The sequence below is a fragment of the Sitodiplosis mosellana genome, unplaced genomic scaffold, assembly GCF_009176505.1.
Source record: "Sitodiplosis mosellana isolate CC-2019 unplaced genomic scaffold, AAFC_SMos_1.0 Smas_scaffold_6197, whole genome shotgun sequence".
Taxonomy (NCBI): domain Eukaryota; kingdom Metazoa; phylum Arthropoda; class Insecta; order Diptera; family Cecidomyiidae; genus Sitodiplosis; species Sitodiplosis mosellana.
Genome location: NW_022601438.1, coordinates 7,391,011 through 7,418,425, shown reverse-complemented (window position 1 = coordinate 7,418,425; position 27,415 = coordinate 7,391,011). Strand labels below are relative to the sequence as shown.

Genomic DNA, 27,415 nt, shown 5'->3' with positions numbered 1-27,415 from the left:
AATTCAATTTAATTCACAATTTCGAGAATTTATAAACACATATACGTCAAGTTAAATAGTAAATTCAAATTAGTTGCGCACAAATCACAAATGACAACAACACCATTAAATCGTATGTACTTGTGTGTTGATCGAATGGGTTCATGCATTGACTAAATGCCCCGACTTTGGGTAAAGCGCCTTTTATCACACTAACAAACTCGCATTTATTATATTTGACTGACATTTGAAAATGTGTAGATAAAGCGAGCCAAGAGATTTTATGCCAACGGAATTTTGCATACGCTTTGAACATTCATTCCAGTTGATCTCTCTCTCTCTCTCTCTCTCTCTCTCTCTCTGTCACCTCAAGTGTTTTATTGTGTTAAGATTTGTTTTTTTTGTTCAATTCTTATTATTACAGAAATATTTATCAGGTGATACTTATGCCATTGAATAATAGAGGTTCACTCGAAATTTACCTGTCGATGTGAATATGCTTACTTTTGATATCGAAATCAATTCAACTTGAAATGAATAAACAACAAGCAAGAGCAAATAGCGCCACGAGGCGATTCCCACATAACAAATCTATCGTAATGAATTTGATGAGTGTTGGGGAATTAGTTTTGATTTTAATTGGATATGCCATTTTCGCAATTGGAACAGAGAATGCAATAAATTACAATCGAATGTAATCAAAAAATATTTTTCTTCGATGATTTTTGGTTTTTACATGAATGAAAGATTTTTTTTTCACGAGCTCTCTTTTTTTATTCGTATCAAACACACAATTCAATGTAAAATATTTATCTAAAAAACACATTCATTTGAAACGCACTTATACTTGAAAAACATTTGTACAAACAAACTTATTCATTTTGGTAGACAGTATTTTTTTTTGTTTGCTACACTACAAAATACTTAAACGATAATTTTTGGTTTCCGTTACGAGTGCTTTGGTGATTGGTTGGTGACAATGTTCACATTAGAGTTGATTGTGACGATGTTTATATTAGAACCTACAAACGAATGATAAAAAACGTTAGTAAAATTTTTGTATCGTGCACCATTTGATATACGTTTATGATCAGAACGCAGTATTTTTACTATCGATCGCAATAGGCAAAAAAAACACATACACCAACAAGATAGACAATCTTGTAACACAATGACAAAGTAAGCAAAAATGCTATGAAAACAAATGTGTTATGCAAGCAAGCAAGCACTAAAATCTAAACAAATAAACATCAGGGTAAAAACCTAATAATCATAAAGGTAAATATGTTTACTATTCATAAAATACATGTCCCCCCACACTCTCCGACGTTTATTTATTTGATTCTCAACTTTTTTCTTTCTTGTATGCTATTCACTTTGAGTGTACGCGTTTAGTTCGATTATCTATGTGATTCTCTCGATTGTGGTTATCAAATCATTTTGTTTTTCTTCACTCCATTGGTGTATCGGTTTTGATGTTCTGCCGTTCTGATTGGTTGGCGTATCAATATTGAAATCTCAAATTTCCGTGAGCATTGGAACCTCACCAAGTCTATCTTCATCCGATTCAGCTGGACTTGGTGGTTTTTCAATCTCATTCCATGGTTGAATTTCAGCTTTGCCAAGTATCACAAATATCAAATTTCCAACGAAATAGAATGCGGCCGCAATGAAGAATACCATTTTCCATTCGCCAAGTTTGACCTAAAAGTGGTGAAAAGAAGAAGCCAAATATTTATTAAATGGTATGGTTAAGTTGAAACCATAAGTGAAATGGAAGGGATGTCAAAAGTATGAACAATTCAAGAGGGGAAAAACACAAAATATGAAGAAATTGGCAAATTGAATTTGTATCATCTGGTGTTGTATTCCACCACTGTATACTTGAATACGTACATTGATGTCTTCGTTGTCGGTGAGAATGAGACCAACGGTGATTGGACCCAAAATAGACATAATGTTTGCCAATGAATTGGTCAGTCCCATCAAAGAGCCGGCAAAATTTGGTGATAAATCCATGTGATTAACCATATATCCACAATAAGTAAAGCCATTCATTCCAATGGCAATGGTGAGCATGGTAATGGCATGTGTGGGTGCTCTCAAAAACGGTAAAATTATGAGTGATAATGCCGGAGCCCAGTGTCCAAATGAGTTAAACAATTTGCGACCGGTTGCTACGCCAATGTATCCACGGTTGATGAGTAAATCGGATATTGGGCTCACTGCCAAGCTAACTAACCACATCGCTAGATATGGTAGAGCCGACAAAAGTGCATTCTAATATTATTTCCAAACGCATAGAGGAAAAAAAAAAGACGAAAGAGCGATAAAGAAAGAGACAAAAAATGCCACTTGCCAAACAAGTTTATGCTATAAAGAGAAAATAAAAACCGAAGAGAGATCATCATTACCGTTTTAATATTGAATTTGAAAATTTGCACCAAATAGGATGGTGTTTCAGTGAGTAGCGACCAGAAACCCCAACATTGTGCCGCATGCACTAGAATCAGTGCCATCACTGGTGTTGATCGCAATATGCTTAACCATGGTGTTTTCATTTGGCCATGATTTGATGAACCAGGCATTGATTCGATGAATTTTCTCTCTTCAATTGAAATACGTGTACAAATGTCTGGCGAACTTGAACCGAAAAGCACCCAGAATATGGTCCAAATGAGTGTAGCACCACCGCTGAAATAGAAAATTGATGGCCATCCCATTGAAGAATCTGCCAAAACGCCACTAGTTGCGAGCATTACAACACTGCCCGCTTGTGTACCCGAATATGTAAACGTGGTTAACGTTCCACGTTCACACGGATGCACCCATTTAGCCAACAATGTGTGGACGCATGGATAGTAAAAACCTTGAAAAAGACCTTGAAGCGCTCGTGAGAGTAGCATTAGTCTCCAATCGATTGATGCGGCCCATGGCGTTACCAGCGTCAACAATCCGCATACTATCGATGCAATTGTCAATAGGATTTTCGCACCAAAATGCTGGGCCATTTGGCTTACAGGGATCTGAGCCAAGAGATAGCCCCAGAAAAAACTACTCAGTATCAATCCTTGCTGTTGTTTGTCCCAACTATATGTCTATAAATCAATTATTACCATTATGATTAATGTTGTAATCAAGCTAATATATTACATATTCCAAATCTAGGTAATAGAATGAATGCACACACACACGTTGCTTGCACGCACTGCCACAATGACGACGGCAATTCAGTTTGTGCACTTTATATTAAGTATAGCTTACCGCACCATTTTCACTACTATTCACCATGGCCACAATACCGACCGATATATTAGTTCGTAAAGCATATGACGTAAAGAGGCCACTGAACATCAATACTATCTGCAAATGTCGAACGCCCAATCCAGCTAAACAATTTGAAATATAAGACAAATGTTCATGAATTTTCTTTGCTCAAACTTTTTGGCTACTTGGTTTGATTTTCTAATTCAAAAAATTCTATCATTTCGAATATAAGATGATGGAATATTTCGTCTGACCTAGGGAATTCATATCGATCTGAGCAATACACATTACTCTTAATTCGACATCAAAATTTACTCTGGCCATAATACAAATGTCAATGGTTCATGTTCGTCTTGGGCATACATATAATTTTTTTTTATTACTTTTATTCACTTACGTGGCTTTGGAACGGTGGCTTTTGCAATTTCCAAGTCATTATTTTTCTTTGTAGCGCCATTTTCATCGTTGTGGTCTGTGTATTTCCCGATGACACCGTTAAACAAGTCTTCATCCTGCATAATGGATACTCAATTCGTTGATAATGATCGGTTGAGATGCCAATGTCCTTCAATTTCCCGTCAAACTGATTTATCACACACGAAGCGTACTTAAACACGATATTTTACGGCAACAAAATTTATGACTATGATCTTATGCACCTAAACCACAATATGGAATTAAATAAAGACACACACACACACCATCAAATGTGAAATAGCACTGTATTTCGCTGGAAATCTGTTTTTCTCTCTTTTCCACTTGCACTTTAGAACTGGTGTACACTCACTCTTTCTCTCGCACACACTAATTGGCCGTAGCACGTTCGGAAAAGGTGTTTTATATAGTTTAATAGGAAAAATTATGGTGCGATTAAGTTCCCACCGCGAAAGCGATTTATGTTCAAATTAGGAGAAAATATAAATCCCATACGAATTGTACGGTTCTTTTATGAGTTGCCAATAAAATTCAGCAACAAACACCTCAATCAACAATCTTAACAGGTCGCATGAAATGGAGCCATTCCAAACAGGTAATATCTGTGAATATACGAACAAAAAAAACCATAATAAACATCAGTAGGGAAAAAAATAGAAGAAGAATGTGAAACCCCATCAGATTGATCGAAAAAAAAACTCCAAGAAAAAAAGTCGTTTTATACATGTTTCTAGTGGATCCATTGAAAGAAAAAAATAACGAACACACTTCGACACCTGATTCAAGAAGCAGAGGCAAAAATAACGATTGATTCAATTAAGCAATTGTTGAAATTTCAAAGACAAAAAAAGACTGCTACACGATGTGCAATAATGAAGTGGTTAATTATCGCCTTTTTAGCGTTAAGCAAAAGCAAACAAAAAAAAATTGGATCGTTGGCACTTGATTGTATAATCGAACTGCGCTTGAAACACGCGGCTTTATCTCCTGTTGCATTCTTTTTTTCCCCGTACAAGTTAATGTGAATGCCGATCTTCAACACCATGAATTTTTGTTTTTTTTTTCTTCGTTAGGTACTCAATTCATTTTCACTTTGTTCCCCCTGCTAGGGAATTTCGTGGATTTTACCAACATTAGTCAGTCGGATTGACGGTCAATTTCGTTATGACAGTGTTATCAGATATAATATAATAGCTTCTGATGCACGTGTACAATTATTATAATTTTTTTCTTTTGTTGTTGAGGGCGAACAGAAATAGATCAACTACACCGGTTAAACGGCTCATTAAAAATGGCTATAAAGTTTGTGACAAATATAAGAAACTAATCACTTTATTGCTGAAAATTTGGTTTGCTATTTGTGTTTTGATTAAAACGCACGTAATTATTTCATGTGCAAAGTATGCGTGTGCTGTTTTTTATCGCTTTCCAAAAACTCCGTTTGATACATATGTATTTATATAAAACGGGCTTTATTTCACGGCTGAGTTCATAGAATTTTATATAGAAAATAAAATTTCAATCGAAAACAAAGCAACAAAAAAAAATTGATATATAAATAATAAATTTTGCTCTCACTCGTGACTGAATAAAATTATAGTTGGCATCAAGTTGAGCTGGAAAGCGGTTTGATCGCTCTCGGCTCGTGAAACAGAAAACACAATAATAAAAAAAAACGCGAAACGAAACGAGAAATAGAAGAAAAACACAACAACAACAGTAGCAGCACCACAATCAGCCGTGTTAAACTCTCTCAGTGCTAAATATCCAAATAAAGTGAATTGGCGCTACAGCGCATGGCGTTCACCAGTAGAATGAAAACACCGACTCTAATCACAATTATATTGATGAATCAAAACAATGCACAGCACGGCGGCACGTACACACAATTGTCGAATTATACGCTCACCGTCAATCTAATCAAGATATATAGACGCGGAGGCAAACGAAACAAAGCGAAAATCACAATAACCAAATCGTGAATGAAGAGGAGCACCACAGATACGATAAGAGCATGTCATACGGTGCTATGTCGTCGTCGTCAAAAACCTGTGTCGCTTAAAAAATCCAGCGCAAAATGTGTTCCCAATCGATTTTTGTTGTTGTTGCTATCTGGCCATTAAATTGCTCATTGGAACAACAACAGCAACAAATATCTCTTTCTCTTGTCTCTGCCGCAACCATTGCGCCATTCTAATTTCGAATCATGCTGCAAAATGGCAAAGAGCATGTGCTTTGTGACTGGTCCCAAAAAACAGTTGGTCGCAAAAAAAAGTGCCGTCCAGTTTCGAAAAATATACCTCAAAAAAATAGGTTTGGCCCAAATAACCATATGGGTACCATATAAAATTCCGTGCCAAATCCCATATCAAAATTTTCATGACAGCGATTTCGGAAGCCATTTTAGATCGCAACATTTCGACCGATTCCATTATTCCAGCCAATTTTTGGTAAAAACCAATGATAGGGTGTTGTTTGGCTTGTCAATATCTACAACTCTTACCAAGACGTCCCGAACAAAAAATGATATTTTTATAGCAAAATGCATGAAAAACATAACTTTTTTTTCGAGAAGTACCTTATAAAGTCAATTTTGAGAGTTTTTGTCTGCGAAGACTCCCCATATTTTCGAGAAAAAATAACATTGCACAAAGACACCATCCCTAAAAAGCCTATACTTAAGGATTTTTTGGTCAAAAGTCGATTTTTTGGGAGGTGAAATCGAATATGAGGCCAGAAATATGTGAAAACATCACTCGATTTGGTCGTGTTGGTACTTAAAATATTCTTAAGGGATCATACTAGAGGTTTAAAGGCAGAACAGGTACAAATCGCTTGCTTTTATCTGTCAAATTGAAGCTCGTAGTCGTGATTTGCCCATTTTGGCCGGAAATTTGTCTTATATGTCTGAATCAATTGTCGCCAAACTCCATCCAAATCGCAATCTGACAAATAAAAAAAATTGTACTGGTTTTATGCCCAGAATGCTTTTCAAAGGGCTGACGTCTTGGTAAGAGTTGTAGATATTGACGAGCCAAACAAAACTTCATCAACAGTTTCTGCCGAAAATTGCCTGGAAAAATTATTTTGGTCGAAATGTTGCGATCTAAAATGGCTTCCGAAATCGCTGTCATGAAAATTTTGATATGCGACTTGGCACGGAATTTTATATGGTACCCATATGGTTTTTTTGGGCCAAACCTATTTTTTTGAGGTATATTTTTCGAAACTGGACGGCACTTTTTTTTGCGACCAATTTTTTTTTTTGGACCAGTCTAATGTGCTTCCTTATCATGCACACAAAATTTCGTTTATAATCAATGCAAATGCCAACAGTTTAATGGGCCAACAGAGCCCACATCGTAGCGCACAAATCATCGCATGAGCAGTGCGGAAATGAAATGACAAATACAACGGACTGAAGCAAATCAAGTTTCAGAATTTTGTTTTTGATTTGGGTATTAAAAAAAAAACAGAGAAGGTTTCTTTCCTCTGAAAATAGCAACATATTGATTAGTTCAATGTTTTTGAAATCGTAACATAATCACAACGTCATACAGCCGCCAGCTCATACACTGCAGTCGTCTTTTTTGTTGTTTTTTGCTCGCAATTTGATTGATAGTTTTGCTATTTGCTTGTCACTTATCAACGCGCGCGCGTTCATGCACTTATTTATGGATTTTATAGTGCAAGTTCACGTATCAGATTACACCAAAAACTTTCCAGTGGCCTTTTTTGCTTCTCTGGTCTCTACGACGCACAATTTCAGGCACTTTGTATGCTGATTTTTGCTGCGTTCTTTCTGCGTTTCGTTTCATTCAAATGCAATTCATGGTGTTGATAAATGCGTTGGTCGTACGCGAAATAATCGATTTTGTGTGTCACTCGGCTGTGACATGGCTGGCGATAAGCCCATTCACACAAGTATTTTATGGAATTATTTTTCTATAAAGATTCATTTTGTTTCATTTCACTCATTTTTGCTTTCATTCTGGGTCAACATTTTGAATGGCGCGTGGTGCTTCCCTCTCTTCCTCTGTAATCGATTTCATTTTCCTGTTTAATCGCGCAATTACACTTTATCGACTTCGTTTTCTTCCATTTTTTTCGGTATTCAATTAACGAAATTGGTGGGGAAAAAAAGTATTTCTCATCCATGAAGCGGACACTCGAGAAAATACTCAATTCATAATGAGTGTTCGATTGTGTACTATTTTCTCCATTGCGCAAACAGCACTAATTGGCATTTTCAATGGGAAACACCTCAAGCCACACATAAATAGTCATTTTAATTAATTACAAGAGCATATTCCATCAGGTTTAGGTTTTTCCTTCGGCCAGTGTTTTTCCTTCGGCCAGTTGGTTACTATTTATTGCGACAATTTTTCAATGAGAAAACAATATAAGAATGTGATGATTAAATGTGTGTTTGCAGCTAACTGATTAAATCGAATATCAGTGTTTTGAATAGAGTTATTGAAACAAATGCAACTCAATTATTATTGGATTAAATTAACCCTAGGACCGGACCATGGGTGTACAGCACCCGAGCTCGTTTTCAAATGTAAATCAAATTGCTTCCAACTAAAAATTTCGTATTTCTTCGAGTACCATTCGATAGCTTGATCCTTTGGCTACATGCTACACCAAACATGTATATGTATGAATATGTGTAACATACGCGACTCGGCAACACATGTGTGTAAAGCGGACCATGGGGTGTACAGTGCCCGACTCCATACAATTTGTATGGAAAACCGATTTCTACTCACTTTCTCTCTTCTTTTGCTGTTTCTCATCACATCTCATTGTATATATATGTAAATTTGCATTTGTCATCCCATTCAATTTAATTTTTTGTTCAACGAAATTTTCAAAATCATCAAAAAATTTTCTAAATTCATAATTTCAGATATTCTTCTACGTAAATAAACCAAAAATAAAAAAAAAAAATTAAAAAATCGCGAAGTTATTCAGTTGTGCGTTTGAATTTTGCAGCAAAAATGCTATTTCCCATATAAAATACACGTCGGGCACTGTACACCCCATGGTCCGGACCTAAGGATTTTTCGCATGTTCCGGTCCTAGGGTTAATGGGTTTTGACTATTGTTCACCAATTCAATTAGGTTGACAGATAAAAAAAAGTTATTGACAAAATACACTTTGAACAATGTCAAATCGAATATTCCCATCTTTTCAATCGTTTCAAATTATAGCATCGTCTTATCGAACGATACAATTCGTTTGCTATCTAAAATTGCTTTCGCCATAAAGCAGAATAATCACAGGATTTTAAGCTCACACTCACATAGAATTTGGAAGAAGAAACATTTCACAAATATTCTCTTCGTGTCGTGTGTTAGAAAAATGTTAAATATTGCATCAATGTTAACTGGTGAGTTACAATTTATGGTTGGCATTATTACAAGCCGGCATTTTTACCGAAAAAATTCCGATCGGTTTCGATTATTCAACCTTGACTGGAAATTATATTGTATCTCTTCACCTCAATTGATTTGATTAAATTTTTGCTTTTCAATGAAGTCACCTTGAAATTTGACGGCACCAAGTTCGTTTTAAAATATAAACAATTTGTTTTTTTTTCTGTTCACACCGAACACGAACACATTGTTTCTATTATCATTATTGTTATTATCTCCCTTTTTGCACTGAAACGCACTCTGGAATTTTTCTCCGTTGTTCACACTGCGTTGATCGAGTAAGCACTAAATCTGTTAATCGGGTCGAAAATGGAAAATGCTACGGATTTCTTCCCAATCGTCGGATCATTACAACTGCTTCTGTTGTGGCTGCTGCTGGTGGTGCAGTCCGAATGCGCTTGTTCCATGCGAATTCTTTTTTCGTCGATTTCTTTTGAGCGGAGAATGAAGTGAGCGAAAAAAAAGCTAAGTAAAACAAAACAATCGCATATTAAATCATTCCATGCTGCAGTGGCCGTAACCATTCACACTCACTAACTTTTCAGTGCATTTCTATACAATGTTTCTTATTTCTTTTTTTTCTGGTTTGCCACATGCAGCACACGCATTCCAAGATTCATGCGTTTGTGTTTACGTATTTTTTTCTTCTTCTTCTCACTCTTTTCACTTGTGGTGTGGTGTGTATGTTGTGTCTAGCATAAATTACGACATTATTATTATTATAATTAATATTATATTGCGTATAATATATATTGGGTATTTGCAGCACTTGGAACAAATCGATTACTATTAATAAAAACTGTATCAGCACCGAGATTGATGTTTCAAGATTTGTGTGTTGGATATTTTGAAATGTGACTGCATTCTGTAGTTCAATGCCAATGTCATCGTTTCGTCATATCGAACCGCTTGAACCGTGTATAAACAGATGTATAACAGGAAAACGATACAAAAAGAAACAAGACCGCAGATCGTCGCTTCGCTGCGCTCTGCGCTTGTAAATTTAAAGAGGTTTAATTAATTTGATGTTTCTCATCAAATTATTATCGTAAGCACTACATGGAATGTAGTATGCAAATCATTTTAATATTGTCAAAAATAATTAAATAAATTTATATGATGATATTGTATTCTTCACTTATGTGTTTTATGTACATTCAATGTGAATGATCATCGTACATTATTACAAGAACATGATTTTATTTCATTTTTGCAATTAGGCGTAATTGCTTCATTTCAAATAAAAAATATGGATATTAAATTGAATCAATTTACGGTTCAAAAAATGGCCTAAAGACTCTTAAAATTTTCTTGGGAAAAAAATAACAACTACAGTAGCCTACATTCCATGTAGTGCTAAAAAGAACGAATCAAGAATTATTAACGAATCGGGCTGACATAAGAAAACGAACGAAGGAAACGGGACGAATGTACGAAAATGTAATACAGAAAAGTTGAGCGGAAAAATGTCGATGATGAATGAGCGGAAAAGGGATAGCTATATAGTGAACTATATAGCTATCCCTTTTCATATCACATTTTTGTATAACATTTTCGCTCTAAACCATTCATTTAAATGTTAACTCGTGTACAGACTCTATCAGGAATGGGATGAAACACAATTTGTGTTACCGATTTTCGAAATCATTGCTGTGCACTATTGGCGTTTTAAGTTGTTATTGTTGTTATTTCTGCTGCTTTTTCACTTTTATCGTCCACTTTCCGTTTACGTCTATTAATATCGTCTTTAGTTACTTTTCAATCAGTATGAGAACAACTCTACGAAAAAAAGCAGATGGTTACTGTAAATAAACGCAAAATAGAAGAAGGGAAAGAAGATTTTTCTGATGAAAAGAGCGTGAACGTAACAACTAAATGATGTTGTTATCTATGCAATGCACAGCATGGTGTGGCATTGAGAGAGAGAGAGAAAATTGGGGGAACAGAAACAGGAGAAGACGACGACGAAAAGAAACAATTTTACGTGCTGTTTACTTAATCCGCGCAAATCGTCACGTGGAAAACGATTGAGCAAAGCGAGCAAAATAAATACTAAGTTTTGTGCGTGTGTGTGTGTGGTGTGTGTGTGTGGTGTGTGTGCTAGCGCAAACATTTACAAACGAAAAATGAAGATAACGAAAGAAAAAATTGTAGGTAATAAGTGTGAAAAGCACGCGATTCTGCAACAATCCAATCAATTGCGATCAAAAGCATCCGTTTAGTAATTGAACTAGAAAAAACGGTAAATCTCGTGTTGATTTTTCAAATTAAGTTACATTTTTTTCTTTGTGTGACGCGCGCACTTCAACAAATAAACACTCACTTTGGCTGCTGTACCTGTATCAAACATAAACACTTTGAATTTTTGCACCGTTAAATTCTCCGTTTGTCATGATTTATGTTGATTACTCAATCATCCGGAACACTGCAACAACAACCAAAAAACGACATCGATTCACTTTGAATCGCATTGACGCACTGAACCACTCTCGGCAAAAGCATTTTTGATTATTCAATCGCATAATCTCGCTTGGTTCTCACCAAGCTACGGTTGAACTTTCAAGTACGTCATACGACGCTTGCATTTTTAATAGCGAATTTGCAATTAGATCGATTCTCCTGAACACATTTTCTGCGTGTAGTCTTTTTTTTTTGTTTCTCTTCTCTTCTTCTCACTCTGTTATTTCATTATTATCAGGTCAACACTGTTTACATTTCCGACTAGAACAAAAATAGTTGCATTTTTGCATGCGATTCAATTAGCCGGTTTAGAGCGAATTTTCTCACAATAGAAATTGAACATATTAATTCAACTATTTTTAACAGAACATCAGCCGATTTTTTTTCCTGTGGTTTCTGTTGAGAAATTTACATGGAAAATTATTGATTATCAAGGTATCTTTCTGGAATTTAGGTTATTGCATTCAATCAGTTGGTGTGTGCACTGTGCATTATGCGTTAATAGTTCAATTGATTTGATAATGAATTTTCTACCTCTTCTGATGCTGCCCTTTATCCACGCCATTTTGAACATATTCTTTCTTAGATGTAAAAAGTAACACTCTATTTTATGTCAATTGTGTTCTCTTCTTCCTTCATATATTCTCTTCTGATGTTATTTTTTTGGTATTTCTCGGTTCTGCACTGAAATCTGTAGGTTTACTATGTCGTTCAATGGAAATACATTTCAAATTGGGCACAATTCTGAATGGTTCCGATATCGTGTGAAAATCCAGGAATTCTGGGAAAGTTTAAATGGAAAAACGGTCGGTTTTACACTAAAAACCCACAACGTTTTTGCCATCTCTGTCCAAAAATGAAGTCACTGCAAAAAATCCACGAAGACCAAACGAGTTAAATTCTAATAATCAGCTCACGAATGATAAATTTTCGCTATTTTTGTTGGAAATATTTATGTTTTTTTCCCCGCATAGAACACTTTGCTTTGAGTTAGATTTGCAAATTAACATGTATTTACTCCGAATCACTCTGAATTGAAAATCTAAATTTATGTTTGTGTTCCGTTGACAAAATAATCCCGTTGTTTGTTTTTATCATACATTTACATGAAGAAAACATAAAATAATTAAAATCATTTCGGCGGAGGAGAGGTGTGGGGAGGCTTAAAATTCATTCATGTTGCTGGTTCATGTGCTGGAATTATTCATAAAATGAAAGTGTATCCTTTTTTTGGTGGAGTTTGGCTTATTGCTTCTGGGGTATGTGTGCGTGTATGACATACACTGTATGCTTTATCATATATAATCGATTGCTGTTTGGATGTTTTTTTCTTCCTCATGCAGGCCAACCATCAAGCGAACGCACAACTTTTTTTTGCCCATGTTGAACCGAGAGCAAATATATTGTAATGAGTTGTCTAGTTTACTTGGTATCGCTGGAAGCTATTAGCATCCATTTGAAAGTGGATGTCCTGCATGCTATTATTATCAAAATTGGTGTAAATCCCTCCTTGAGACTTGTTTCCGCTCAAAAACAACGGCCAAACTTGACTCGCACATGATAGATTTGAGTGCACAAATTCTACATAAAAGTGTGGAAAACAGAGCATGAGCATTATGAAATTATATATTGAATAAATTCGGGCTCTATTGAATCGTTAATTTATTTGCAAAGTTGAAAACAAGGAAGCGGTCGATGCTGCTGTTGATTCCGTATGCATTTATTGGTCTCCCCCCACAATGAATGCATATGTTTATTTCCAAGTCAACAACACCAGTCCGAGTCAAGTGTGCATGTCGACGGGCGCGTCCTGTTCGCACACAATTTTATTATTTCTCCAATATTAATCCCGGACTCTGGCCATTCAAAATGTAAATCGTTGCAAAAAGTTTTGCGCCATACAAACTCCCCCTCTCTCTCAGTTTGTATGCGTACACTGTACACATAGCATACACTCAAGTGATTAAAAATGAAAAGTCCTGTTACGAATGGTCTTACATTGACTGCAACAAAGCGCCAACACTATCGCATTCGCTCGCTCACTCCTTCGTTGCCTGGCTCTCAATGGGTTCGCTCTGTTAAGAGGCTAAGAGGATAACATCAACTTAACTTCAGCTATTTTATGCAATGAAACAGCATCACATCTGCATAATTCAGTGGAATTCTCTCTCACCATTATTATGCTAAATTCACAACGGAGTTTCCAAACTCGGGCGGAACAAATCTTTTCAAATGTACACACACACAACGGGAGCACATTGTTATGGGCAACTTTACTCGGTGCAGACAATCTCTCCTTGGAATCGTTTATTTTTCAATCGACAATTTTTCTTTGGAAAGGAAGGAAAAAAAGGAATAAGGAAAAAAGAAAAAGCGGCGAGAAAAATAGAAATCGATTCGAGTGTACAGAAAAGTTGAGTAGAATTCCGTGAAAAATAGGTTGAGAATAAAAAGTCGTGCAAGATATTCAAAATCTATTTAGTTTGTATTTATTTATAAGTTTAAATAAATGTACAATATTTATCATAGAAAAAGGAATCGACTTGAGTCATTTTCATACAACCGGAGATAGTGTAAAATATCTATGGAATGTTTTACCTCACGATTGTTTTTGGCTGCAGTAATTATTTATAATTAAACGACTGTTTTTTTTTTGTATTCAGAGTAACTAGAATCGTTTATGGATGAGTGTGGCAAAGTGTGTGAGCCTCACGGCATTCGGTGTTTGATCACCAAATTAATGTCTGACCCTTCCAATGCATTCACACTCACCCATTTCGGGACTATTTATGAAAAAAAAATAAGTTGCCAATACACATTACAAATTGCTATTTTGTTCTCCAATACATTTTTCGATATACATATATACAAATAAAAATAATAAATTGTAAAGCATTTATATACAATTGAATTCACTTCAATATTGTACTTTAGTTCAGATGATGGAAAATCCATTCATCAAAATCATCAATCGAATATATAATACTGCGTTAGCATAAATACGTAAAATTGCGCACAAAACCTGAACGCGTTGTGATTTGTTGTTGTTGTTGTTGCTGTTTCTGTTGTTTTTTTTTTTAATGCCGATGGCGCTTTCAAAAAAATATTGTGTCTTTCTCTCTTCACACTAAAATCATGTTATTTTGTTTTGTTTTCGTTTTTTCTTGTTTCTTGGCGCGACATTTCTACAAAACCATACGTCAACACTCGCGTGCACGCATCCATACTCATCCAAAACGACATTTACAATTAAATTAGAGAAAAAGAAACAAAAAGAAATGAACATTAGAGAGAGAGAAATACTTTAACACAGACACAAAACCGAGAAAAAAGCGAAAATAAAATGATGACACAATAAGATACACAGTATCATTGCTAGATCAGAATAAATTCCATGTGACTGATTTGCTTTTTAAAATCCGCCTTGCGCTTCCAAGCAACTGCTTCTTCGTCGATGTTTGTTGGCTTGGATTTCTGTGCAGAAAATGAAAGAGAGAGAGAGAACGAGAGAGAGAGAGAAAGAACAGATGAGCTTATTTATTTCGAGCCAAAAATTTATGCAAAATCGAATCATAACGTTCTATATCCATGTATATACGTCTTCGTTCGATTGAAATGCATCGATTGAGTGTATCAAAGGAAAGAAATTGAATTTTAAATCGAAACATACGTCTATCACGATGTTCTGGGTCGTTCCACACTTGAATTTCCGTGGAACTGAACAGGATAAACATTAAATTTCCAAAGAAATAAACACCGGCCGAGATCCAGAATACTGAACGCCATTCACCTGGATCCGTGTCGTCTTTTACAATGAAACCCACCAGCAACGGGGCAATGATTGACATCACATTGGCAGCTGCATTTGTTAAGCCTAATTATTAAATGCGAAAATTCATTAGTTTGAGTATAGTCGCACGAGAATCAATATGCATTTGTAGTATACCCATCAAAGTGCCGGCAAAGTTCGGAGCAATGTCAATGTGGTTAACCTGAAAAATGAGATAAAATGTTGATTTAAAATGGTATGCCATGTGTGTTTATAAAACCATCCTGTGTCATAGTTCGAAATGTGAAAATGATTATTACTTTAAGGATGGACACAAATGAATGCTCACCTGAAATCCTAAGTAAGTGGAGCTATTGATTCCAACGGCGACGACCAACAAGAAAATGGCCAAATCTTTTTCCGATGCCGTCACATAGCCAAGTGCAACGAGTGCGCACATTGGAATCCAATGTCCTAGAAAAAACAATGAATCATCATTAGCACGATATTTTTTTTCACGATGATTTGTTTTTCACTAATTACGGATAAACATCCATAAATCAATTTACCGATAGTGTTGAACACTTTGCGACTGTATTTGAGTGGGACGCAATTTCTTCGCTCCAGAATACCCGATAAGAAACTAAAGAAGTAGCTGAGCAGCAACATTGCTAGATAAGGCAGTGCTGATAACAACGCGTTCTGTGCAAAATAGTAGTCGAAGGGCATACAGAAAAAGAAGAATACATAAAAATATGATGATAGTTGATGTGTAATCGATTTTGATTACTATGCCATATGCCATACGATAGTGAGATTGACACATTTAAAATGTAAATGTGACCCAAATTTTGGTTTTTGTTTACCTTTTTAATGTCAAACTTGAGAACGCCTTTCATGTATGACGGCATTTCAGTGAGCAACGTCCAGAATCCCCAATTGTGTGCACAATGCGCAATGGCCAATGCATAGAATGGCATCGATTTGAAAATATCACCCCATGGTGTTTTGCGATGCTTCTTTTCATCATGCTCTGGATCCACTTCGGTGTGACCCAACGATGTTTGGATAAAATCACGCTCTTCAGCCGAAATGTATTTATAGTCTGCCGGTGAATTGCTGCCGAAAAATAGCCATAAAATTGCCCAAAGTCCCGACGCTAATCCAGAAATGTAGAAAATACTTGGCCATCCCATAAATGAAGATGCCAAAATGCCACTAGTTGAAAGCATCACCACCGTTCCGAACTGAAATAAAAATCAAAATTTATTTTATTTTATTCTAACCAAATTTTAATTGAAAATAAATAGAATAATTGGTCGGCAAGCAAAATAGTACAAACCTGTGAGCCGGAATAACAGTATGTTGCCAACTGAGCGCGTTCCGATACCGGTGCCCATTTTGAGAGTAGCGTATGTGTCGATGGGAAAATAACACCCTGACAAAGTCCCTCGATTAAACGTAATGCGCACAATAGCTAAAATGGATTAAACAACGGTTCCCATCAAATGCGAACAAATGAAATTAAAAACGATTGCAAATTTTGTGAAATTGATTGAAAAATGATTTGGCACAGTTGGTTACAGGTGAAGTATGGCGCGCGACAACTCATTATTTATTCATTTAATAATGTCACACCAGTGTCGGATCTGACACTAAAGTGCAATAATCGTCATTCATATCGCATACACACATAAGTGCATTAAAAGATTAACGCGATGCACATTAATGGCACATTTTTCGGATGGGCTCTGGCCAATGCGTCCATTATGCTGCAGCAGTAGCAGCAGCAGCAGAAATAGCAACGGTGATGATTTTGAGTGAATGAGTGAGTGAGAGTATGCTTTTACCTGCCATCCACCATATGCAATGCTGAGTGGTGTGAGCATTGTAAGTGCTGAACATAAAAGCATTGACCACAATAAAATTCGTTTAGCTCCGATTCGTTGGGCCAATTGGCCGGCAGGTACCTGTGAAAGTAAGAATAATTCTATTTCAATAATTATGCAAACAACAATGCACAGTTAAAGTAGGGACGTTTAAGGCCTGAAAGGTCATTAACGCTAAAATATAAGCATATCGCTGTAACTAGATTTAAGTAAACAATTTAATACAAGTTACTATCAAATGCAGAACAAATGTACCTGTGTTATCACGTAGCCCCAAAAGAAACTGCTCAAAACTAATGCTCTGGTCTTCTCATCCCAGTTATGGTCCTGTTTCATCATGATTTCATATAAAATTCGAAAATTATTCATGACACTGACTGTTCCCTTCTCACTCTGTCGCCCGCATTTAATGCTAAAATATTCACCTCGAATTCCGGATTGGCGGCATGTTTATCGGTAATGGCAACAATTGCCACCGACAGATTAACGCGCATCCCATATGCCAATGTCAGTCCCAGAAACAGTAAAAACGCCTGCAAATGCCGCACACCAAAAATGCGGGTCGCTACAAATTAGACAGTTCGACACACATGAAACAGATAGAAACACACCCAGAGATAAAAATTCAATACGGAAAAATCGGTTTAAATACAGAAATAAAAAGGAGAAGAAGAAGATTAAGTGTGAAATTTCGTTTAAATATTCAGACATTCATAAAACTTGCGCAATTTTCAATGTGTGAATTGAATGTGAAATACGTGCATTTAGACGCAAAGAAATCATTTGCACACAATACATAATTAATTTCCATCCATTTTTTCAATATTATTTTTTATTACTTTCAATTTTTTTCGTTGTTTCTTTGCAAAATAACGAAAAAAAATTGTGTTTTGTTTTTTTTCGTTTTTTTTTTCGTTTCGTTCTTTGTCTTCTTCTGTTTGTTTCGCTTTCATATGAAATGTTATCATGGTTGAAAAATTAATTGCGTGCATTTTTGCATAGATAATATCACAAATTTAACACAAACATTGAGCCACGGGTTCACCAATCGATTGATAATCATGTGGTCGCGATGTCGACGGCAGCAATGATTCCGTCTCCTCGGATGATGTCGAAGGAAACATTGTGTGTTTGTGTCAGAGAGTATTTTCGCACAGAGAGTATGTATCCGCGAGAGAGAGAGAGAGAGAGAGAGAGGAAGAGGAAGAGAGCAGAGAGCGCACACCGAAATAAAACGACAATCAGCACAAATTCAACCAAGCGCGATCAATTTAAATTGCAAATCCATAAATTTGGTTCTTTTGTTCCGGCTCTTTTTGACTTATTTGTTCAGTCAAAACGACCGAATAAATGACGCCCATTTATCGAATTGCTATTAAATGGAACAAAGACTTTGTAATTAAGTTTGTTGTTTTTTTTTTCTTTTGTCAAAACTTTGCAATTCTTTCTATTATTATTATTCTTTTTCGCTGATGTTTCAAAACCGATTCAATTTTAGTTAATTTGTTACAATAATGTTTTGTTTTCGGTAAGTTGTCGAACAATTTTTCACTGATTACAAACACAGAACAGATGTTTACGAAGACGTTTTGGCACGATTTGGTTGAACGCTTCTCTATTTTATAGTTCGTTACATTGATAAGTCGAATGCAATGTGTGACAGAAACGACAACGGAATTACGGAAAATTACAATGCACAAAAAAAAAACAAGGAAAACAAAAACACACTTGGATGGCGCGTGTGTGCTCATTTGAATGACATGGTAAATATTGCATTAGCCAGGCTAAATGCATTATTCTACCCAATGCCGTTTTTAGTGTTTAGATTGTTTTTTTTCCTTTGTAATCACGCTCCGTCTATCATTATCTTCCTTTGTTGTCAAACTAAAGAAAGTACACATAACATAAACACGCACACACAGCTGTCGTTTTTGACAAGCAACGCACACTGTGTGCTGTCGGTGTGTACGTGCGTGTATAGTATTTTATTCAGCAATTCAGCAGAAAACTACGCGCACTCCAAATGTTAAAAATGTCATGTGTGCCAATACTCTTCGCTCAACATGCAGGCGTTTTTTGTGTGTGTCTTCTTCGTCTTTGTTGATGCTCAATTTTTGTTTGTCTCGAAATAACGGCAAATCAATCAAAATAAATGATCCAAAAATTTGCTATTAGGCGATTATGTTTCTTTTAACAAGATAAACAAAAACGAGAATCAAAGACGAAAATGTTTTCCAATTGTGCAAAGATTTGAACGTTTTATTTTTAGCATAGCCACACACAAACAGCACGCGTAACTCAAATGCTTACCGGATACTGAAATTCGCATAAAATACCTTTTATCGACACAAAAAAAAATGCACAGCATTAACGGAACGAGAATGGAAAAAAAAAATAGTCGAGTATATTTATTCTCGAGAGCAGCTGAACACAATGCACACATAATGTGTATACATATGCCGTTATTATCCATTCATGATTGTTGTACTTTGAAAATGGAGAACATTTGATTTTATTGCTTGTTCATTTCAAAGGTTTCTTCAGTTCATTGATTCGATTCACTTCACTGTGGGAATTTTATTTTATTTTTATTTTCTGTTGCTCTGAAGCGCTTCTCTAGAGCTGTGGCTCTAGCTTTCGGTTCGTTGTGGGTTACTCCTATGGTTGCCATATATACTTTTGCAAAATTGACCGATAGAATGTTGTGCATATTTAACCCACTTTCAAAGTGAGTTGTGTCGCTTTTTTTCACTGTCTTTTATGTGTGCGCGTGTTGACAATGTTCTCTCTGATCAGAATGGAAGTTAAGTCGAAAATTCTTTTTTTCGGGGTCTGTCATTTGTCTTTGAATGACATCGAAACAAAACACATTGCAAATTTCTCACAATAATCATTTTCTTTATAATATTAATGAAATAATTTTTTTTTTCTTGTTCAGTCGAATTTTTTTCATTTTCATTTAACTATGTCGAACTTCTTAAATTTCAACACTTTTGGGGTAGCTGTAAAATGCGCTCGACGCTGAGGATGAATGGGAGAAAAAAAAAGTTTAGCCCGGATCTGTTGGGATGGTATTTTTGTTTTCTTTCGAACGAACCGAAATTTCCGAGAAGGAAAATAGCGACCGCGACCTTAACTTGAACATATTTTAGTATCAATTAATGTAAATCTTTCGTCGAAAAAAATGCGTTCAAAGTGCACGGGTAAAATAACCAAGAAAAAATGAGATAGAGAGAGAGAGAGAGAGAAAAACTCTTGCTGTATTTAAAGAATGAAGAATTTTGTGTTCAGATAAATACGACCCTTTCCTATTTTCCGCTTCTATTTCGCGAACAAATAATCTCTTCCATTCATTTCGGTTGAGAACAACACAAAATTCTCTCCATTAAATTTATTTACTTTCAGTTTAAAAACCCTTTTTTGTATCTCTTTTCACTCACAATAACAACAGTTTCGAGTTTTTCGTCAAAAACACATACACACACACACACACAAAAAAAAAACGAGGAAAAATAATTCTCGCCCCTACTTTATATGTGCTCATTTTTTCTCAAACTTGTTTTTCCATCTCTGATTTTGTTGCTTTTTGCGTTTTAGTTTTTCTCTTGTTTTATTTTTTCAAACTCAAACTCACCGCCAACAACACCACCGGCCGTACTAATTGGATCGGTTAATTTCATTGTGTCCGCGTTCCTTGCGATCTACCAATCGAATGCACTCGCTTCGCGAATAGAGAACTTCGAACTATCTGCAAAACGGTTTAATTTCAAACTAAACGTTACACACGACGGGCTTTAAATAATAACAAAAAAACAAAAATAAAAAAAAACAACGGAGAGCATTGAGTATATAAAACACGAATTCAATTCGGATTTGATTCTTTTTCTTCTTCTTTTTCTTTTGTGTAAAATAATTTATTTCCCCACGGTTTTTTTTTGTGAAAGTGTTGTGTGTGGTTGGGTCGGTGGGTCGGTGTGTATGATGAGTGAATCTAATCTCAATGTATGTGTGTGTGTTTGTGCGAGCTCCAGGCTGCGCTACTGAGAAAACACACGTTGCCTGCAAAGCGAAAATGAAATTGAACACACCAGTGGCCGGAGTGAGAGAGGACGATCCTCCAAAGTTAACACAAGATCTCTCTTGCATACACAGAGAGAGGCAGCACACAAACGTGACGCTCACACTCTCTCAGTCGTACACGGTATTTGATTGTTTTGCAGTTGGAATTTTCATTGAGTGGGATTTCGTACTTTTCGGTTGTCTTGTTTTTCGTCTCTTCTCCGTTGCCCCGTGTGCCTTTGCTGCTTTTGTTTTATTTGCATTCTATCGTTCATTAACATTGTGTGTAATGAGTAGATGTAATACATATCAATTCGTTCGATACAACTCCAACTATACATCGCTTCTTTTTTTGTATGTAGTAATCAAATAAAAAAACTTCTTTCGAAATAATTCCTCGTGACGAAAGCGAACACAAAACAGCTGATATCAATTTAAAAAAAAACATTTCGGAGCGATTTGGATTTGCTTTTTTGCATTCTTTCAACTAATTTTTGAATCGCTCCGTAATGATTTTTTAAAATTGATATCAGCTGTTTTGTGTTCGCTTTCGTCACGAGGAATTATTTCGAAAGAAGTTTTTTTTATTTGATATCAGTTGTTTTGTACCCGAATTTTTTTTTTTTCTCAACAAAACCAACAAACACAAAATGGTGTGTATTGAGTCAAAGAAAACGAAACATGAATGTTGTAATTAAAAACCAGCATTGTCGCCATTTTGAATAAAGCAAAATCAGCGCGTAGGTAGGAAAGCAGACTTATAAGCGTGTGTACTCGAGTTCGAGTCGCACACCAGAGGAAAAAATTTTTTTTTTTCGTCGAAAAAAATTTGGTTTTTGGACAGACAGATGAAATTACATTTTGTTTCGATGAAATAACATATCATGAACGGATGGTCCAATTTCGACGTTTTTGAGCTTGTTGGAAAGGTCTCGACAAGTAGACTCAGAAAAAACATGTTTCAAGATGAACGGGCCGCGTTTAACACCCGGTAAATGGGAAAAACTGATAATTGTACATAATTTTCAAGTGGCTATTTCTATGGAGGCGGTTGGTCGATTCCCAAGTTTGAATGCATTTTCTGGGCCTATGAGCCAGGGGCTTTCTAGCGATACTTCATTCATACCAGATGGCCAGATACAAAAAAAGTTCGAAATTGCGTGTATATATAGGCGAGTTCGACTTTCAGCACAGAGGTGCTTTCGTCACTCGCGCCTACTATCGCCGGCTGTGATTGAATGTTTCTGTTTTTTTGCGTCAATTTTTGCTCTTCTCTCTTCTTTAATTGACGTGCACACATGCCAATAAAATGATTCAATATATATGATTATCACAATTATCAATGAACATCGATTATGATTAAATTTTTGCCGTAACTGCACCATAACATCGCATTCGCATTGTTCAATCAGGTGACATCGAAGTGAAATTGTGTTTTTGTTTCGTTTTTCAATGGTTTCCCCCTTCAAAATCAATCGTCAAATTGCGGCCACTCGATCACCATAGATAACGGTCTCGGTGAATCGATCAAATTCCGATGCATTGTTATTTCAATCAACATCTTGTCGGTGTGTCATCTTTGTGTCGCTGGTTTTTTTTCTTTGCGAGAATTTAATTCGATTTTGATTGGGATTGAATCTTGTGGCTGTCTTTTCGCCTGTCACCCATGTCACCAATGTGTCACTCACGTGAAGCACAAGAATTACTTCGTCACGAGAGAGAGAGAGAGAGAGAGAGAGAGAGAGAGAAACGTAGAAACTGCACGACACACAACAGATAGCTTCAATATTCCGTAATAACAACATTGTTTTCAAGAGGAATTTAAAAGTATGCACTTTCCATTGAATTCGCTGATATCACCTATCTGAAGCCGTTTAGTTATAGGTTCGAATGATTAGTGATGCTTAACAACCGTATTTAGAAACATTTAATTTTTTTTTTGTTTAAACTTATTAGCAATCAACGAGAAGATGTTAAATATTTACGTCCAAATTACAAATTTCATTCTTTAAAACTATGACGCCAAGCTGTTTTTTACTCCTTTTTCGTCGCAAAAACTTTGTTTGTCCAAACAAAAGCGTTTATTGTTTTCAACTAAGCGCACAATTTATGCGCACCATTTAGTTTCAGATGGTTGTTATTTTTTGCCTATTTAATTCGATGGATGTTTTTTTCGTGGCTCCCGCAATTACCGTCATTGGGCCACAGTGTAGACGCTTGTGCGTCTAGTTCATTTTAAACTAGTTTGACATTGTTATTTTTGCAGTATGTGTCATACGATCATCAATCGGTAATGTTTCACTCCAAGTTCGTCTCTGTTTCTCGGTGGAATTTCACTTTTTATTTTGTAATTTGTGCTATTTTCAACTAATCGGTGCAATTTCATGCTTTGCATAAATCATTAAGCAAAATTTCCAACAGCGAAAGGGAAAAAAAATTAATATCATAAAATGTACCTCAAACCACAAACCATATGATACAATATTTGAGTTTGATTGACCATGATGACGGAAAAAATGTTGCCAAAAAACGTAATTGCGCTCATAAATTGATTGATTCATTTAAAATGTCGAAAATTATAAAATCATTTTTAAATCTGAAATGTCTTTTTTCTTCCCCATTATCCGTTTTATCAATTCAGTAGGGAATACAGTTCAATTGGATAAACTTCGTGAATGAAATTGAAAACGATTAACTTTCTTTTGAAATGCAAAAAAATGATAACAATTCGAAAAAAATCAATTCATCATAGCTTTTGTTTGCGATATAATGAATAAAATCAATCATCATTGTGGATATGGTTAAAATGACACATACACACATACATCCATAGATATAAAAAAAATCTCTTCTGATCCAACGTAATCAATGCAAGAGATATCGCAAAGTACCGTGTTGTTCCGTTCGAGATCAATGTAATTGATTTTCGATTCCATAATTTGGCACGAAATAAACATGTATTTCGCACGAATTTAAAACAAATCAAAAGAAAGAATGAAACACACACAACATGAGAAAAAAAGCGATAGTGATTGGGAATCGAGCGATGAACAAACACCGAATAGCAAAAAAAAAAATTCATTTAATGTACAGAATTTATAATTGACGAATTAAAATTCTTTCGTTTCACGCCAAACGTATTATCGAGATTATTTTTTACTCTTGTTGTGCTTCGGCGATAGAGAAAAAAAAGTTCGCAACAACAGCAACAACAGCAACAACAACAACCAAGTCGATATAAAACACGAATCTAAACTACATCACACTCTGTGTAGCACAAAAATAATAATAATAATAGGAGAGAGAAGCTGGCAAATTATCTCATCATTCACAGTGATGTACGGTAGTTGGAAATGAGTGGTAAGGAAAACACACAAACAATATCCTATCTAATTAAACGATTTTGAATGTTATTCCAATGGATTTGACCCTCGCGCTCTCGTGCGCTTTAGTGTTATGCACTGTGGCATTTTCAATTGAGTGGTCGAGAATAAAAATGACTAATGTTGAACCACTTATAAATAAGTATATCACAATATTCTTCTGTTTTTTAAGTGCAACATAAATTCGGTTCGCTTGAAAGTGAATCGTGGAACATCTTTTGACTGCATATATGGAATAATGGAAAATATGAGGAGTTTCTATGAAAGTTGACTACATATAGAAATCGTGTTTCAATTTAATTGAAACGAAAATGTGCGATACACTTTCAAGTCGATTATTCATTTTAATGGTGGTTTTGGTTGTGATTTGGTTTTTGAATTCAAATTAAGTGGATAAGGAGCGCGAATTTCGATATGTCGATAACACCAATTGCTAACTTCTCATGTAGATGGTCGCAACACAGGGAAAAATCAAGAGAAAAGTTAAAAAAAAATTCGATTTCAATACAATATTTTCTGTGCCCAATCCATTGATGTTATCGGCATATCAAAATTCACGCTCCTTATCACTTAATTTGCATTCAAAAACCAAATCACAACCTGAACCACCATTAAAATGAATAATCATTGCAATCGACTTGAAAGCGTATCGCATATTTTTGCTTAAATTTAAGTGAAACACTATTTCTATAGTCAACCGATATTTCCCGATTAACTTTCGAGTAAACAGACTTTATGATTTCACTCGAAAAAAAAAACAAGAATATGCTGATACGCTTATCCAGAAGTGGTTCAAAGAACGCTGATCACATCAATATCGCATTGTTGGCTATATTGCCAGATTTGAATGAGAATGAAAATGTCAGTTGTTTCAATGTGCTAGAAGTTTTCAAGTCTCAATATAATATATTACACAATGTCGATGAAATTTCATTTTTTTTATCATAAAAATTCAGTTTGTTCAATTATTTGGCTTTGTTGAATTTTAGACTTCAAAAAATCGAACTTAGTTTGCGTAAATAATTAGAATTTCATGTTATTTGTTCACTTCAATAACGGCCGTTTGAATTTGAAATCTTCTATAATGTCGTTTGCATCATACAACAAATGTGCGACTGCTTCAATGGCTACTGTGTAGCAGTACTTTTGATACACCAAGTTTACGGCACTGCAGATGAATATACATCTCTGATCAGTTGTGTGTATTCTTTCACTGTCACAGAGATTTCGTCTGTGCGTGCATGCGTAAGGAGACTAGCAACACACAACAGTAATAAGTGAATCTCTGTTCATCTCGTTCCGACATTTACAAACTATATACATATTCTTGCTGGACTAGAAATTCAAACAGCCGTTATTACAGCAAACAAAAATATTGAAATTTAGATTTTTTAGTGAATAAAACAACGCTATAAACGAATATTTTTCAAACTAAATGCATCTTTATATTTCTGTTGAATGCGAAATATACTATTGAGACTTCGCATACTTCATTCGAAGTCTCATGAAACTTCAATCACATTGACACTAACTGCTATAAGACTATTCGTCAACCGGGATTCTTTGGTCATTTTTATTCCCGACCATTCAATTGTGATGCACAAAAAAACCTTTTTTTTCTATGCTCTCGCTCTCTACTCTCTACACATACAGTAGCTTTGGGCTGTTGTTTTTTTCTCAGTTGAATCAAAAATTCGATGTGTTGCGTCACGCACAAAGCAACAAAGTTCCGACAAAGAGACAATCCTCGCACGCGCCAATGGAAAGCAAAAATCATTGGACGCGGCTAAACACAACAAATCGGTTGACAATCATTTGTTTGAAAATTCCTTGAGCTCATCTCATTTTGTTATTATTATTTTTTTCTACTCGCACTCAATTCAATTGCGAACGTTGTTGACTCATACATATTGGGATTGTATCATTGGTTTTGGTATCATTTCACCTGTATATTACACCAATTTATTGATATCGACGCGAACGCAAGCGCGCGTGATGTTCAATTTCGATATGTGTGTGCTCATTTCCAATCGTCACACAATATACAGCAATGAAACTGTAATAAAGATAATTCACAAAGGAATTGGAATTGCATCAAAAGTGGTTTCGATTGAATGAAGAAAATAAAACACGCACTCAAAGAAAATATACGAGTAAAAAGTAGCAACGAGAAATAAAAAGAGAAGAAAAAAAAAACACAGAGAGAATGTTATGCGAGTGAAAGAGATAGAGTAAGAGACTACAACAACAACATCAACAACAAATTGATATGTAGAGATAATTTATTAGCCATTCTCACCTTGATCTCCTCCTCACTTAAGACATTCTCAAAATGAATTACAACTCGCTCGAAAAATGATGTGCAGAGAAAGATAGCGAACGTATATGGTGAAATCGTCTATGTTATATATAGACATTTGGCACATAGCTTCAATTGATCGCATTGACTAATTGATGATTGAAAATGCGATTTACTGATGAACAAACCATTTTTAGACCAATTTTACTGCACACTCACAAACGAACGAACCGATGCAATAATAAAGAGTGCATCTAGTAGCGCAGAATAGAGTTTAAAAAAAAGAGTCATCGCAATGGACGAGCGAAAAAAAAGTGAGAAATTTTTTGTTCGGACGAAGGAAACGAAATTATGGGCCTCTAATAATCGGTTCAATGAAGCACACACGCATTCTGTATCGAATTTATAATTCACATTTATTTGCTCCGTCTGT

General features: G+C 35.5%; 3 protein-coding genes across 21 annotated transcripts in view; 1 reads left to right on the top strand and 2 right to left on the bottom strand.

Annotated features, from left to right (window-relative positions):
* Positions 1-27,415, top strand: part of LOC129577374 (protein qui-1) — a 133,090-nt gene that overhangs the window by 77,749 nt on the left and 27,926 nt on the right. The gene's annotated exons all lie outside the window — the stretch shown is intronic.
* Positions 728-11,637, bottom strand: LOC129577375 (putative inorganic phosphate cotransporter). Of its 15 annotated transcripts, XM_055464279.1 has the most exons (10): positions 11,461-11,600; positions 11,241-11,353; positions 9,662-9,815; positions 9,189-9,588; positions 3,644-4,283; positions 3,244-3,368; positions 2,394-3,077; positions 1,876-2,259; positions 1,527-1,683; positions 728-1,001 (listed from the first exon to the last, which is right to left on the bottom strand). In XM_055464279.1, exons 5-10 carry the CDS (start codon positions 3,762-3,764, stop codon positions 928-930), a joined length of 1,545 nt encoding a protein of 514 aa, XP_055320254.1. In that variant the 5' UTR covers positions 3,765-4,283; positions 9,189-9,588; positions 9,662-9,815; positions 11,241-11,353; positions 11,461-11,600; the 3' UTR covers positions 728-927. The 15 variants fall into 15 exon arrangements, 9 of the variants coding, with proteins under 9 accessions (XP_055320254.1, XP_055320253.1, XP_055320252.1 ...); XM_055464278.1 differs by lacking the exon at positions 11,241-11,353 and having other exon boundaries at positions 9,231-9,588; positions 11,461-11,604; XM_055464277.1 differs by having other exon boundaries at positions 9,231-9,588; positions 9,658-11,353; positions 11,447-11,603.
* Positions 14,050-21,116, bottom strand: LOC129577376 (putative inorganic phosphate cotransporter). Of its 2 annotated transcripts, none has more exons than XM_055464287.1 (11): positions 20,876-21,116; positions 17,667-17,806; positions 17,497-17,568; positions 17,203-17,322; positions 16,695-16,829; positions 16,219-16,599; positions 15,922-16,054; positions 15,702-15,826; positions 15,530-15,575; positions 15,254-15,457; positions 14,050-15,057 (listed from the first exon to the last, which is right to left on the bottom strand). In XM_055464287.1, the coding sequence occupies exons 1-11, from the start codon at positions 20,919-20,921 to the stop codon at positions 14,996-14,998; spliced, it is 1,464 nt and encodes a 487-aa protein (XP_055320262.1). In that variant the 5' UTR covers positions 20,922-21,116; the 3' UTR covers positions 14,050-14,995. The 2 variants fall into 2 exon arrangements, with proteins under 2 accessions (XP_055320262.1, XP_055320261.1); XM_055464286.1 differs by lacking the exon at positions 20,876-21,116 and adding an exon at positions 18,269-19,156.

What these genes read in the sequence shown, in the direction of transcription:
- LOC129577376 (XM_055464286.1), bottom strand. Translation starts at nt 18,365, where the DNA reads ATGTTTCCTTCGACATCATCCGAGGAGACGGAATCATTGCTGCCGTCG. An exon ending in ACTGTTATTCCGGCTCACAG is followed by an intron (nt 16,600 to 16,694) that starts GTTTGTACTATT and finishes TTTTTATTTCAG; the next exon opens with TTCGGAACGGTGGTGATGCT. An exon ending in CTTTGCCGGCACTTTGATGG is followed by an intron (nt 15,458 to 15,529) that starts GTATACTACAAA and finishes TTTAATAATTAG; the next exon opens with GCTTAACAAATGCAGCTGCC.
- LOC129577375 (XM_055464285.1), bottom strand. Translation starts at nt 3,764, where the DNA reads ATGCAGGATGAAGACTTGTTTAACGGTGTCATCGGGAAATACACAGAC. An exon ending in ATAGTAGTGAAAATGGTGCG is followed by an intron (nt 3,078 to 3,243) that starts GTAAGCTATACT and finishes ATTGATTTATAG; the next exon opens with ACATATAGTTGGGACAAACA. An exon ending in ATCGGATGAAGATAGACTTG is followed by an intron (nt 1,002 to 1,526) that starts GTGAGGTTCCAA and finishes ATTCGTTTGTAG; the next exon opens with GTTCTAATATAAACATCGTC.